The following is a 15590-nucleotide window of genomic DNA, read 5'->3' as shown; positions in this document are numbered from 1 at the left end:
TGTCTTGCAGCACTTCAATCAGCACTCGTGAAATTGCACGTAACATGGGGACGAATCAGACGAATTTAAGAACAGCCCTTCGAGAAAAATTGTTACGTCCATTTCACTTACAACGTGTTCACAACCTGGAACCAGTTGATTATCCACCCAGAGCACAGTTTTCGCAGTGGTACCTGGAACAGTGTGAAATGTGTGGTGTCACCGCCAGACACCACACTTGCTAGGTGGTAGCCTTTAAATCGGCCGCGGTCCATTAGTATACGTCGGACCCGCGTGTCGCTACTGTCAGTGATAGCAGACCGAGCGCCACCACACGGCAGGTCTAGAGAGACGTCTTAGCCCTCGCCCCAGTTGTACAGCCGACTTTGCTAGCGACGGTTAACTGACAAATACGCTCTCATTTGCCGAGACGATAGTTAGCATAGCCTTCAGCTACGTCATTTGCTACGACCTAGCAAGGCGCCATTACCAGTTTATATTGAGCATATTAATGTACCGTCAAGAGCGATGTACACCAATTATGGATTAAAGTTAAGTATTCCAGCAACAGCGTACGTTATTGGCTATATTAATTACATTTCACTGTTCCAGACCTCACGCCAGTCTGCGTGTAATTAAACGCGTGCATTTCGACCTCCTCTAGCAACACGGTGTTGGCTCTTCTGCCAACACAGCAAAATGCATCCTACATTTCCATCCTCTGTGCTGTTTACCGTTGAAGCAACGTTCGGGCGTGATGGAGTCTTCAACATGCACAATTCGCATGTTTGGAGTGAGGATAACCCACATGCCACAGTTACTAGCGATCATCAAGTGCGGTTCTTCGTTAATGTGTGGGTCGGTGTTGTTGGGGACTGTTTAATTGGACCGTATTTGCTGCCTAGGCCATTAAATGGCAGGCACTATTACAATTTTCTCTCCAGAGAATTGCCAGAATTGCTGGAAGACGTCCCGCTCCCTACAAGACAACGCATGTGGTTCCAACATGACGAGGCACCAGCACATTCCAGTCGTCGTGTGAGTCGATTCCTGGACCGACGGCTCCCAGAAACGTGGATTGGCAGAGGTGGTCCTGTACCATGGCCTGCTCGATCCCCAGATATGTCCCCTCTGGACTTCCTTGTGTCGAGAGAGATGCGCAACCTTGTTTACGCAACTCCTGTTGCATCAGAAGAGGATCTGGTTGCCCTGATGGTAGCAGCAGCAGGAACAGTTCAGGATACTCCTGGGATTTTTGCCCGTGTCAGACAGAGCATGATCCGACGGTGTAACCTTTGTTTACATGTCAATGGAGGCATTTCTGAAAATCTACTGTAATAGAAATTGAGTTGTGTTAATGTGTTGTCTCTTGGTCATTAAAATATAGAAAAGTGTTTGTTGGTTTAAATAATTTGCCGCCAGAGAAATCTTCCTCTACCGGTTTAAATACTCCTCATAGGAAAAACTGGCATTAGGAGAAAATATTTGTTTTGATGTCCCCTACAACCTCCCAGAGTTTGTCGGTTTAAATACTTTTCACCCTGTATAGTAACATAGATTACAAGCTACACGGTTGCCTGGTACAGTCTGTCGTTACCAATGATAATCGACTGACCCATTCTTGCCGTAGGTTGAATTTAGTATATCTTAGATTGGCAGTGGGATTATACGCTCTAAGACAAGAAAACAACGCACCACGATGGAGCTATGAAAACTGATCACAGATTAATATTCGTACAGGTATCGACGGAAAATGCAAACTGCAAACCTTGGCAGTTGGCGGATGACTGTGTGACATTGCAACCCAATTTCACCCCACACCTGGCAGGGATAGTTGGAACATGTCAATACCAGAGCATAAAGTCTGCGAATTTCATTCCGTGCACTGAGCTGGACAGTAACTATGTCTCAAGCTCGTGAACAATATACTGTAACACCCCACCTGTCACTTATCTGGTTTTGGTGTGTGTTCACCCCAGGTAATTGAGTAACAGATCAACAGAGAGGGCAAAACTGCCGCAATGTCGGATAACGCAAAGAAAGTAATAAGGCCCTGTGACTCCTGATTGAACTGCGGTGGCAGTGTTGACACTGATTGATTCAGAATTGATCCCTTTTAATTAAAAAGGGGTGCACATTGATGTTATATTCAGCTATAGAACACCAGATGCAAATGTTGAACATAAAATTAATTAAGAAAGTGACTTGGGATTTCAACTACTTGATTGAAAACAGATGCAGTCGATTAGCACAGATTTATTTTAACTCACGGCCTTCAATCATCACATTACATGACTCTCCTAACAGGCAGTGGTAATAAATTGCCTTTGCGTGGAGTAAAGCGCGATAAATCAAAAGTAATTCCTATCGACTGGCCCAGGCATAATGCGAAGTACGAGAAGAATTCTACAATACACGGCCCATGAAACCCTCGTGGAAACTTTGCCGATGTGATCCAACAAATTAATCAGTGGCCGGAACGGCCGCAATATCACCGAATTCAGCGTGGCGGGGCGGGGTCGTTATGCGGACATCGGCCGACCTCGTGGTGCTGCAAGGCTGCACTCGTCTGTTCACTTCTAGCTATCTTGCTCAGTACATAGCTGAACAAAAATTTTCTATCTCCAAGCTCAATCGTTCCGTTTGCTAAGTCCTAAATTGCAGAGATGCCCACTCTCTCTCAGGCAAGCTGAGTAAAGAACGCCACGTCTGCACTCTAGGCAAGCTGGGAACTGAAGACCTCTACAGGGACTTCTCCCAGTCCGCTCTTCGCCTCGGTTTCCCCTCCAGCAAAATCAGTTACGCCAATTGCAGCGCAAGTCGCGTTAATTATGCATCGCTTCCCAGCGCCGACCAATGCCTGCTCTGGGAAGTGAACAAATTCCCACAAAATTTCCCTTCTTCTTAACTTCTGCTATTTAGCTCCTCCCAGGCCACCCATCAAGGTTAGCGTCTGCACAAAACACTAATTTTTCCACAATTCTGACTCCCAGGAGAGTGCTTCAAATTCCTTGGTCCTATGTTCCCATCGGAGGCCAGCGTATTTCATTCTGTCGTTCTTCACCTGATTTAGTACAGACTGTGCAGACCGTGAATTCAGCGTGAAGTTGCTATAGTCACGAACATGCATATTTTGGCCTCTGTTGACCACTCCATCGTAGCTTTGCGTGGCTTACTCACTTGTTTCACTGAAAACGGGACGATGGATATTTATCAATAGGCATACAAGTTCTCTGTCTTTAATGACTTCATGTAAGGGGCATAGTTCTTGCCATCTTACAATACACCAGATGTCAGCACTTGAGAGGCGACGTGTAGTTGGGCTCAGGGAAGCTGACTGGGGTAAACGACGAATCACTCGACATTTGAATAGAAGGGATGCCACTATTCAATGGTGACAGCAGGAATGGGTGAACAACAGCTGAACACAATGTCAAGAAGAAAGCGACCGACCTAGAGAGGCGACAGAACGTGAAGACTGAGCAGCCAGAGAGGCACTCAGAGCCCTGGATTCATCATACCATCGATCCGACATGCAACTGGTGGTTCAGGGACCACAAGGACCGTTAAGAGGCGGCTCACAGAAGGGGGCTGAGTGTCGGCTACCATTGACCTCCGTAAACCAAGCCCGTCTGCTGTGGTGTCGGGCAGACTCGGTCTGAAATCTCATTGACTAGAGGAGCACTGCATTCATTAATGGGTCCCGCTTCGAAATGAGCCCCGATGTCCAGCGAAGACGTGTGTGGAGCCGCCGCGGACAGCGGTTGTATACCAACCTGACGTCGCCCACCATATGGCCCGACAGCCAGAAGCAATGGTCTGGGGTGTCATGTCATTTCAGAGTAGGATCCCTTTGGTTGTCATTTGCGACACCTTTACTGCACAGTGGTACATCGGCGATAATCTACGCCTCGTTTTGTTGCACTTCACGGCAATCCGTCCTGGGCTTACATTTCAGCGAGGTAATGCCCGCCCGCACATGACGAGAGTTTCTACAGCTTGTCTTCGTGCTTGCCAAACCCTACCTTCGCCAGCAAACTCACCAAATCTCTCCCCACACCATCTACATCTACATTCATACTCCACAAGCCACCTGATGGTGTGTGGCGGAGGGTACCTTGAGTACCTCTATCGGTTCTCCCTTCTATTCCAGTCTCTTATTGTTTGTGGAAAGAAGGATTGTTGGTATGCCTCTGTGTGGGCTCTAATCTCTCTGATTTTATCCTCATGGTCTCTTTGCGATATATACGTAGGAGGGAGCAATATACTGCTTGACTCCTCGGTGAAGGTATTTTCTCGAAACTTCAACAAAAGCCCGTACCGAGCTACTGAGCGTCTCTCCTGCAGAGTCTTCCACTGGAGTTTATCTATCATCTCCATAACGCTTTCGCGATTACTAAATGATCCTGTAACAAAGCGCGCTGCTCTCCACTGGATCTTCTCTATCTCTTCTATCAACCCTATCTGGTACGGATCCCACACTGCTGAGCAGTATTCAAGCAGTGGGCGAACAAGCGGACTGTAACCTACTTCCTCTGTTTTCGGATTGCATTTCCTTAGGATTCTTCCAATGAATCTCAGTCTGGCATCTGCTTTACCGAGGATCAAATTTATATGATCATTCCATTTTAAATCACTCCTAGTGCGTACTCCCAGATAATTTATGGCATTAACTGCTTCCAGTTGCTGACCTGCTATATTGTAGCTAAATGACAGCCGGATAATTCCCTTGTGGTGTGCCGTATTTTTTTCCTTAGAGTGTATTATCTAGCCTATTGCTTTAGACTTGTGTATTTTGACGCGCCAATTAGACAGAATTTGGCACGATATCCCTAAGGAGGATACCAATCAATGCCAAGACGCATAACTACTTGCGTAAGGGCCAGAGGTGAACCAGCGTTACTGACTTGCTCAGTTTATGAAGCTATTTCTCCTGAATAAATCATCTAATTGTTCTGACACTGTAATCGTTTGTGTGTCTGTACTTGTACGTGTCATCTACCGATCTCCGTCCTATTCGGATACTTCTCTTGTGGTGTGCCGTATTTTTTTCCTTAGAATGTATTATCTAGCCTATTCCTTTAGACTTGTGTATTTTTTTTATTAAAATTATTATTTGTACATTTGTGTGTCATTTGTACGACCTGCGTAGTCCCTAACAGCGGGTCTGTATACTGAAGTAAGTACATAAAGCCAGGCGCACACTGCGATGGTGCGCAGGTGCTGGAGGAGGAGGTGTCGGTGATGGAGGACGTGGTGGACCACGAGGCGCTGGAGCGGATCAAGCGCATACGGCGCGAGCAGCAGACGGAGATGAAGGCGCTTGCGGCCACGGCGAAGCAGACGCGCGTCGCGGCTCTGGACGCGTACCGCCAGCTGATGACCCTCTACCCGACCTTCCAATGGGACCCCTACTATAGCGACCCCAACTACCTGCAGAACCTCGTCTACGAGCGGGTCAGTCGCCACTCACGTCTAGCAGCTGCTGCGAAACACATCAAAAAATTGTATCACACCTGCATACTAGGTGCTTCTGAAAACCTCTGTCAGCTGGGAAAACAAATAGAAAACTTGCTATCGACATAACCCACGATGTAAAGGAAAGCTCTCAAAGAAATTAATATGTTGTTGTTGTGGTCTTCAGTCCTGAGACTGGTTTGATGCAGCTCTCCATGCTACTATGTCCTGTGCAAGCTTCTTCATCTCCCAGTACCTACTGCAGCCTACATCCTTCTGAATCTGCTTAGTGTATCATCTCTAGGTCTCCCTCTCCGATTTTTACCCTCAACGCTGCCCTCCGATACTAAATTGGTGATCCCTCGATGCCTCAGAACATGTCCTACCAACCGATCCCTCCTTCTAGTCAAATTGTGCCACAAATTTCTCTTCTCTCCACTTCTATTCAATAGTTATGTGATCTACCCATCCTCATTAGTTATGTGATCTACCCATCTAATCTTCATCATTCTTCTGTAGCACCACATTTCGAAAGCTTCTATTCTCTTCCTGCCCAAACTATTTATCGTCCATGTTTCACTTCCATACATGGCTACACTCCATACAAATACTTTCAGAAACGACTTCCTTACATTTAAATCTATACTCGATGTTAACAAATTTCTGTTCTTCAGAAACGCTTTCCTTCCCATTGCCAGTCTACATTTTATATCCTCTCTACTTCGACCATCATCAGTTATTTTGCTCCCCAAATAGCAAAACTCCTTTACTACTTTAAGTGTCTCATTTCCTAATCTAATTCCCTCAGCATCACCCGACTTAATTCGACTACCTTCCATTGTCCTTGTTTTGCTTTTGTTGATGTTCATCTTATACCCTCCTTTCAAGACACTGTCCATTCCGTTCAACTGCTCTTCCAAGTTCTTTGCAGTCTTTAACAGAATTACAACGTCATCGGCGAACCTCAAAGTTTTTATTTCTTCTCCATGGATTTTAATACCTACTCCGAACTTTTCTTTTGTTTCCTTTACTGCTTGCTCAATATACAGATTGAATAACATCGGGGAGAGGTTACAACCCTGTCTCACTCCCTTCCCAACCACTGCTTCCCTTCCATGTCCCTCGACTCTTATAACTGCCATCTGCTTTCTGTACAAATTGTAAATAGCCTTTCGCTCTCTGTATTTTACCCCTGCCACCTTTAGAATTTGAAAGAGAGTATTCCAGTCAACATTGTCAAAAGGTTTCTCTAAGTCTACAAATGCTACAAACGTAGGATTGCCTTTCCTTAATCTTTCTTCTAAGATAAGTCGTAGGGTCAGTATTGCCTCACGTCTTCCAACATTTCTACGGAATCCAAACTGATCTTCCCCGAGGTCGGCTTCTACCAGTTTTTCCATTCGTCTGTAAAGAATTCGCATTATTATTTTGCAGCCGTGACTTATTAAACTGATAGTATCAGTAATTTTCACATATGTCAACACCTGCTTTCTTTGGGATTGGAATTATTATATTCTTCTTGAAGTCTGAGGGAATTTCACATGTCTCATACATCTTGCTTACCAGATGGTAGAGTTTTGACAGGACTGGCTCTCCCAAGGCTGTCAGTAGTTCTACTCACGGGGCCTTGTTTCGACTTAGGTCTTTGAGTGCTCTGTCAAATTCTTCACGCATTGCCGGAAAGAATGCAGCACCGTCAAAAACAAGGTCGTTTCATTGACAAGTGAACTGACAGTGTAGTGCATCATCGTAGACATATATGATAACGAATTCAGACCAAAACTCAGACACACGTCGGAGCAAAGGGTCCTCAAAAAGTCGGATCAATACAGTTTACCCCCACTCCATCGTTCCCCCCCCCCCTCCGCGCCCCGCCCCACCCACCCCCGGCACACACACTCTGGTGACAGGTGTGTACTCTCGCATGCGAACTATCATAAAGTTGTCGAATGGCATCCTTCGACAGATTGTCACAAGCATTTTGTTCCTTTTCTCGCAATTAGTCAATTGTTGTGAATGTATGCTTTCCCGGCGTATACAGCTGGCGAAGAGTTCTCGGGCTTCTCTGGCCAGAAGATGACGAGTATGTCACTCGTCGAAACGTCGCAGTTTGAAGACACCGCCACCCGGCTGGAAGCCCGAGAACTCTTCGCCCGCTAGTCAGTTGTTTTTCCAGGCCCTGGAGAATCATTAAGTTCCCACTTAATCACGTCCCATACGTGTTCAGTTGACGTTCTTGTTGGCCTGGAAAGTTGTCGTACACCACGAAGGGCACGTTACGTCGCATCAGCCGTACGTGGATATGCATTGTCCTGCTGAAAAGACACATCACCTTCCTGTCGAAGAAATGGTAGTAGCAGGAGGATAACAGCCGTTCAATGTAGTGGGCACAGGTTGCTTTACCCTGCATAAACACCAAATGTGACCACGAGCTGTAACTAATGGCCTTCGAGACCGTGTAGGCCATGGTGGTAGCTGTGTGTCTTGGGCGAATGCTCTATGGAACAGGCAGCTCACTATATCTACGCCATACACTTGCGCATCAATCACTCGCATACAGACGGAACCTACTCTGATTGCTGAAGACAACAGAGCACCATTCCAACCTTTAGTCAACTCTTTCACGACACCAGAACAAATGGCTCTGAGCACTATGGGACTTAACATCTGAGGTCATCAGTCCCCTAGAACGTAGAACTACTTAAACCTAACTAACCTAAGGACATCACACACATCCATGCCCGAGGCAGGAGTCGAACCTGCGACCGTAGCGGTCGCGCGGTTCCAGATTGTAGGACCTAGAACCGCTCGGCCACCCCGGCCGGCACATCAGAACAGCCATGCTTGATAGTGTCATGGTGTTAGTGGTAGCCTGGCCAGAGGGACACGCGATCTCAATCCCGCTGCAAGTAGGCGGTTCCCTACGACTCCTGATGACGCATTAGGTGCAAAATGAGCCCGGATTTCGTCCCTGGATGATGCGTCGATCTTGGCATGTCTCTGTACTACACGCACATCCAGAACCTGGTCTGCAGGTGTGGGAAAGTTCTACAGACCACTATTGAAAGCAGCGACACACCACCGATACATTGTGCCCAACAAATGCAGTAATCCGTCGATGGCTCTGAGCACTATGGGACTTAATATCTTAGGTCATCAGTCCCCTAGAACTTAGAACCACTTAAACCTAACTAACCTAAGGACATCACAAACATCCATGCCCGAGGCAGGATTCGAACCTGCGACCGTAGCAGTCCCGCGGTTCCGGACTGAAGCGCCTAGAACCGCACGGCCACCGTGGCCGGCCCGTCGATACATCCATCCAGCTTCCGGCAGGCCCATAATGCGACCACATTCAAATGGCTGGAGTTGTTAAACAGGATAACATACTCATTAGCGGTTCATGGTTGTACCCTAAAACAGAAGCCCGCCCGGCTAGCCCCACGGTCTACCGCGCTGCTTCCCGAGGGAGAAGGTGTGCCGGTCCCCGGCACGAATCAGCCCGGTGGATTAGTGTCGAGCTCCGGTGTGCCGTCCAGCCTGTGGATGGTTTTTAAGGCGGTTTTCCATCTGCCTCGGCGAATGCGGGCTGGTTCCCCTTATTACGCCTCAGTTACACTATGTCGACGATTGGTGCGCAAACACTGTCTCTACGTACGTGTACACGATAATGACTCTACCAAGCAAACATTTGGGGTTACATTCGTGTGGTATGAGAAGTTCCCGGAGGGGGAGTGGGAAGGGCGGGTGGGGATTGCGGGCCGAACAGCACAATAATCCTGGGTTCGATGTGGGGCTGCGGTGGGGTGGGTGGACTGCTGTGGGCTTGTGAATCACTCAGGGCTACGACAGGACGAAGCCTCTCCGTCGTTTCTAGGTCCCTGGTGTCACACACACACACACACACACACACACACACACACACACACACACACTAGAACGAATGTTGTAAACACAGTTCACCTCTAAACTCAGGGTAGTACTGCCTGCAGAGTCAAAACAGAGGGCCGTGGTGAGCGCCATCTGGTCGCCGATGACCGTGACAAGTGAATGGCCGGCCGCGGTAGCCAAGCGGTTCTAGGCGCTTCAGTCCGGAACCACGCGGTTGCTATGGTCGCAGGTTCGAATCCTTTCCTAAACATGGGTGTGTGTGATGTCCTTAAGTAGTTCTAAGTCTAGGGGACTGATGACCTCCGATGTTAAGTCCCATAGTGCCTAGAGCCATTTGAACCATTTTGAACAAATGAATAACACTACAGCCCCTCAGTATGCACATATTTTATACCTTGGTGCCACTGAACACAGTCTTTCAGATTGTTGCATTTTTTTCCAGAAGTGTATTTAGGTGCTTTGGTTAACAGTTGACGCAGACGTTTTATGTAACGAAACAGTAAACTAGTTGGCCCAGAAAGCTGCTAGGAGCTTACCTTGATACCCAGTCACAAATCACTGGCTTTTTACTTCAAGTAAAAATGGAATTCAAGTCCCAGTGTGAAGACGAATGGGAAACATCAAACGTAAATAAGGAAAACGTAAATAAGGAAAATATTATGGTTCGATATCTACTCTACATACCTCGTTTATCTTGGTTTCACTACATGTCAGTATACCGCATAGCTGTCTCTAAAATCACTCTGATGAGCTTCATTCGCGCCAGCGTCCCTTTTCATTTGTTTCGCCTACAAATAAGAAATTTTGATTGCATTAACTCCGACGATGGCGATAATAGTCATTTAACCTTCGCTTGTTCCACGTTGCCGGAACATAGAACACAATTCCTTGCAGAAATGAGTATCATTCCGTCCAAGCATTACTAGTGTTTCACTGCATCATATTAAAGCAGTTTTTAGACGTCTGTTAAGGTGTATTTCCGCAATTTTAAAATCTGGTCGCAGACGTACAGAGAAGGTGTAATCACCATTGTAATGGTTAATTTAAAAAGTTGTTCATATTTCAAAGAGTATTGACTGTACAGACAGGTATGAAAACATTTTTTGTAAGTAAAAATTTAATTATCACTTCTGTGTTTATAAATTAGAAAGTTGCTCCTTTTTTTCCTAGTAGTGAAGAAATGTTCCTCAGTTATTTGAAACTAATATGTTCATTTATACGTTTAAAAAATAAGTTCTTTCCTAATTGTTGATTGCTAAATGTGTACTCACGCTGAACACCAAAAAAAAAAAATATTCTGCGAATGGACCGACACCGAATCGACATAACGACTCACCCCAACTACCCCATCCCATTTCCGAGCTCTCAGAATACAGGATTATTCAAAAAAAGGAGCAGATTTCAAGCATTTATTCCTCGGAAAGCATAAAGGATGGAATCACAATCCTAACGTTCCTGACATCGAAAAATTCAGATTGCAAGGTTCAAACAGTTATGCGCTCATTCTGAGCACAATGTTTTATGGGAAAACCATAAAAACATTATCTCAATCCTTACTATGCACGATTCACTTGGTCTCTATCGAATTCACACCTTCAATAATTCAGTGTCACAGATCGTGAAGAGTTTAAGGCATAGATTAGATAAAAAATTTTCTTTCATGTGCCCCATATACAAAAATCGAAGGAGGTGAGATCTGCTGTCCACCGACAATGAAATTGATCATTTCCTCCTTCTCTAATCTAACGTCCTGCAATGGCCTTGTCCAGGTAACGTTAGGCGAAGTTAGAGAAGTGAGGAAGTGAGGCGGAGCATCATCTTTCATGAACATGAAATTACGGTGGATCACTTTGAAGTTGGGGAAATAGAGTGTTCATAGCATCTCTAGATACGAGATTCCTGTGAAACTGTTCTCAATAAAAAGGATTGGTTCATTTTGTTCATGATATAAGCGCAATGACGACATTGGACGAAATGTGGCTTTGAACCCCACTAGTCACTCCCCCCTCCCCCCCTTACCATCCCCTTTCAGTAAGACAAGTCCCTTCCCAGACCCCCCCTCCCGCCGTTCAGCTTAGCCAAGCCCCTTTCTTCCAAATAACACAACAGAAAAACATCTAAGACAACATTTAGCTCTCCAATTAACAGCTCAATATTTTGCTGTCCAATCACTTTTCTCAACTCCTTCTTAAGTCACACACCTTTCTCGGAGGTAGACCAATCAGAGAGCATCCAAACCAACACAGACGTTTAGCTCTTCCAGCCAAATCTGAGTCTTTTACTCTTCAGTCATATTTCTCAGCTCCTTAAGCCTTGCTCTCTTGTTTGGAAATAAGCCAGTCAAAGAGCTTCTAATCCAATTGCGTTACACATATTTAGATCTCCTGTTAAATCTCAGAATTTTATTGCTTTATCAGCTCATCCAGTGACATTTCTCATCTCCTTCTTAAGCCGCGCTCCTTTCTAAGAAATAGGCAAATTGGAAAGTTTCTAAGCCAGTTGTGTTATACATATTTAGTTGACACAATAACAGCTCAATATTTTGCTGCCATGGCAATAAACAGTTCATCAAATAGCTTCCTACTATTTACAGCCCTACGTATCAAAAAATGGTTCAAATGGCTCTGAGCACTATGGGACTTAACATCTCTGGTCATCAGTCCCCTAGAACTGAGAACTACTTAAACCTAACCAACCTAAGGACATCACACACATCCATGCCCGAGGCAGGATTCGAACCTGCGACCGTAGCAGTCGCGCGGTTCCGGACTGAGCGCCTAGAACCGCTAGACCACCGCGGCCGGCCCCTACGTATCATGGTGGTAATAGTATTTGTCGACTGTGAGAAGTTACATTTTTCACATTCTTCTTGTTATTCTAACTCTCGTTCTCCATCTTTTGAGACAAAACATGCATCTTGTATAGGATCCCAAAACACTTTCTGAAGTGTGGCCGAACAGTTATTTCATCACTGTCGAAATTTACAAGATTTTCGTCTTGATTTCTGATTATATACTTCATTCTGAAACGTATCTTGCACAACTGTCAAGAAAATGGGTAAATTTAGTGATTCCACAATCTCATATCCAGTTGGTACTGTAGGCCGGAACTTACGTAACGCGTGTGTAGGAGCAGCATCGTGTAATGAATCTCCAGAAATATTACAGTCAAAACACAGTACGTTAACATTCAAAATATTTACTGGACGTTCTGTTTCCTCTAAGGCTTCTTCTCCGATTATATTTCTCTCAAAACCTAAAACTATAGCCGGCCGCGGTGGTCTAGCGGTTCTAGGCGCGCAGTCCGGAACCGCGCGACTGCTACGGTCGCAGGTTCGAATCCTGCCTCGGGCATGGATGTGTGTGATGTCCTTAGGTTAGTTAGGTTTAAGTAGTTCTAAGTTCTAGGGGACTGATGACCACAGATGTTAAGTCCCATAGTGCTCAGAACCATTTTTGAACCTAAAACTATATTATTATCCAGCTTGAAATCAATATACAGGGTGTTACAAAAAGGTACGGCCAAACTTTCAGGAAACATTCCTCACACACAAATAAAGAAAAGATGTTATGTAGAAATGTGTCCGGAAACGCTTAATTTCCATGTTAGAGCTCATTTTAGTTTCGTCCACCTACGCTCAATGGAGCACGTTATCATGATTTCATACGGGATACTCTACCTGTGCTGCTAGAACATGTGCCTTTACAAGTACGACACAACATCTGATTCATGCGCGATGGAGCTCCTGCACATTTCAGTCGAAGTGTTCGTACGCTTCTCAACAACAGATTCGGTGACCGATGGATTGGTAGAGACGGACCAATTCCATGACCTCCACGCTCTCCTGACCTCAACCCTCTTGACTTTCATTTATGGGGGCATTTGAAAGCTCTTGTCTACGCAACCCCGGTACCAAACGTAGAGACTCTTCGTGCTCGTATTGTAGACGGCTGTGATACAATACGCCATTCTCCAGGGCTGCATCAGCGCATCAGGGACTCCATGCGACAGAGGGTGGATGCATGTATCCTCGCTAACGGAGGACATTTTGAACATTTCCTGTAACAAAGTGTTTGAAGTCACGCTGGTACGTTCTGTTGCTGTGTGTTTCCATTCCATGATTAAAGTGATTTGAAGAGAAGTAATAAAATGAGCTCTAACATGGAAAGTAAGCGCTTCCGGACACATGTCCACATAACGAATTTTCTTTCTTTGTGTGTGAGGAATGTTTCCTGAAAGTTTGACCGTACCTGTTTGTAACACCCTGTATATGTCACTCCACATCTTACCTTGAGAGTAGTCCTTGATGTTGTATGACACTATATCCTCAACAAGTCGGAAAGAATGTCATGGGGTTCAAAAGTTTCATTTTTTAAAGTATCTCTGTGCAGAATTTCCTAATTGCCCACTTGATTGTAGAAGTAATAATTATTGATTCTTTAGAGAATTTTCGGTATGGAATTGGTGCTAAATAAGTTGAGTAAGGTAAATTCGTACACGTAATGAGACAAATTTGGTGTGGGATTGAAAACAGCAGTTACAATTGAGTTTTCACCCGATCACATTCCTCTCCCAGACCATGAACACATCCCTGAAATCTACCCTGCCTTCCCATCATAATCCACCCTACCCAACCCAGTCACTTTCCTTACTCAGCTGGCGTCCCGCTCATCTCCTAACACCCGCATTCCACCCGTTAGATCCTTCCCACATAGACATCGCAAGGCCTTTTCCATATAACATCTTTCCCAATACTGCCTACAGTTACTAGGAGCTCCAATCATCTCTTACTCATAATTAAGTGACAGTAGATCGTTTGGTCATAAACATCATGAAGTATTTTATCTATTAATAAAAAATTATATCGAATTTGTAAAATTGTACGAGGGGTTGCAGAAAATGTGTCTTAATTTTTTTATCTGAAAACTCTTATAGCTTTTTAAAGAAAAGAACCCTATTAACATCCTACATCTTTATTCTTCATTTCTACATGCTTATTTCTCACACTCACTCTGGCGACGGCCCGCATCTCGTGGTCGTGCGGTAGCGTTCTCGCTTCCCACGCCCGGGTTCCCGGGTTCGATTCCCGGCGGGGTCAGGGATTTTCTCTGCCTCGTGATGGCTGGGTGTTGTGTGCTGTCCTTAGGTTAGTTAGGTTTAAGTAGTTCTAAGTTCTAGGGGACTTATGACCACAGCAGTTGAGTCCCTTAGTGCTCAGAGCCATTTGAACCATTTTTGAACTCTGGCGACGAAGATATTCCTTCTGTTTATTTGTAGATACCGTCTCTGTAGAATGTTTGGCTTCGTTGACGGAGGCACAACTTCACCTCTGTCCGCACCCCTTCACCACTATCAAAGTGAAGTCCTCGAAGGCGTTCCTTTAAGTTTCGTAAACAGATGAAAATAGGATGGGGCAAGGTCGGTCCTGTATGGAGGATGATCAGTGAGAGTGAATCAAGGTCTCGAATTGTCTCTGAAGAGCTCGTGTGTAGTCTGGCATTGTCTTGCTGAAGGAGGGGGTGCTCTATGTATGAATGAACTCTTCTAACTTGAAACTCTGTTTCTCACGCATCGACATTGCTACGTTACACACCGCCATGTTAAACGCTGCAATTCGGAGTCTTCTAGCGGCAGAAGACTGTGAATATGTAGAATGACAATAACGTTTGTTTTATTTAAAAAGCTTCAAGAATTTTCACATAAAAAATTCTGAGGCATTACTTTTCAGCTCACCCTCGCATAATGGTGTGGCTGAATGAATAGTGGCAATTCATCCGCTGCCACCTCTAATGAAAATGACTGCCATACAAATAAAAAAATGGAATCTAAATGGTGAAAAGCAGAGGCTGTCATTAATATTTCATCAGGGATTATTTTTAACTTTTTTTAATTTTTGGATTTGATGACGAACTACAGTCTCAAATATTGATATTTATTCCAGAAATTGAACTTAACTGTAAAAGGTATAGATGTACTACCTAAAGCGACATATGAAAATTTGTCAGGGACTCGAACTGGGACTTCTCGTTTATCGCGAGTGATCGCCTTACTACTCAGGCATCTCCAGACTGATTCAGACTTTCACATGTCTCACACACACACACAAACACGCGCGCGCGCGCATACACGACGAAGACGGTCTGTGACGAAAATGTCAACGATAGTCTATGACTTCTCGTTATCTTAAGTCAAAAGCCTATCACGAGATACGCGAGAGTGTGCAAATGAATTAATGATCTGTGAGAAGAAAGAACTATGTGTAT

At 45.0% G+C, this 15590-nt stretch overlaps 1 protein-coding gene across 2 annotated transcripts in view; it reads left to right on the top strand.

Moving 5' to 3' along the window:
- The window catches only part of LOC126236678 (uncharacterized), a 271112-nt gene that overhangs the window by 217835 nt on the left and 37687 nt on the right, over nt 1-15590 (top strand). For both annotated transcript variants that reach the window (XM_049946164.1, XM_049946165.1), the window contains one exon: nt 5200-5436. In XM_049946164.1, coding sequence (XP_049802121.1) covers nt 5224-5436 — 213 coding nt within the window. In that variant the 5' untranslated portion in view covers nt 5200-5223. The remainder of the gene's footprint in view (nt 1-5199; nt 5437-15590) is intronic.

The sequence above is a fragment of the Schistocerca nitens genome, chromosome 2 (assembly GCF_023898315.1).
Source record: "Schistocerca nitens isolate TAMUIC-IGC-003100 chromosome 2, iqSchNite1.1, whole genome shotgun sequence".
Lineage (NCBI taxonomy): Eukaryota > Metazoa > Arthropoda > Insecta > Orthoptera > Acrididae > Schistocerca > Schistocerca nitens.
Note: the sequence above shows the minus strand (reverse complement) of the source record. Positions and strands in the feature narration are given on the sequence as shown.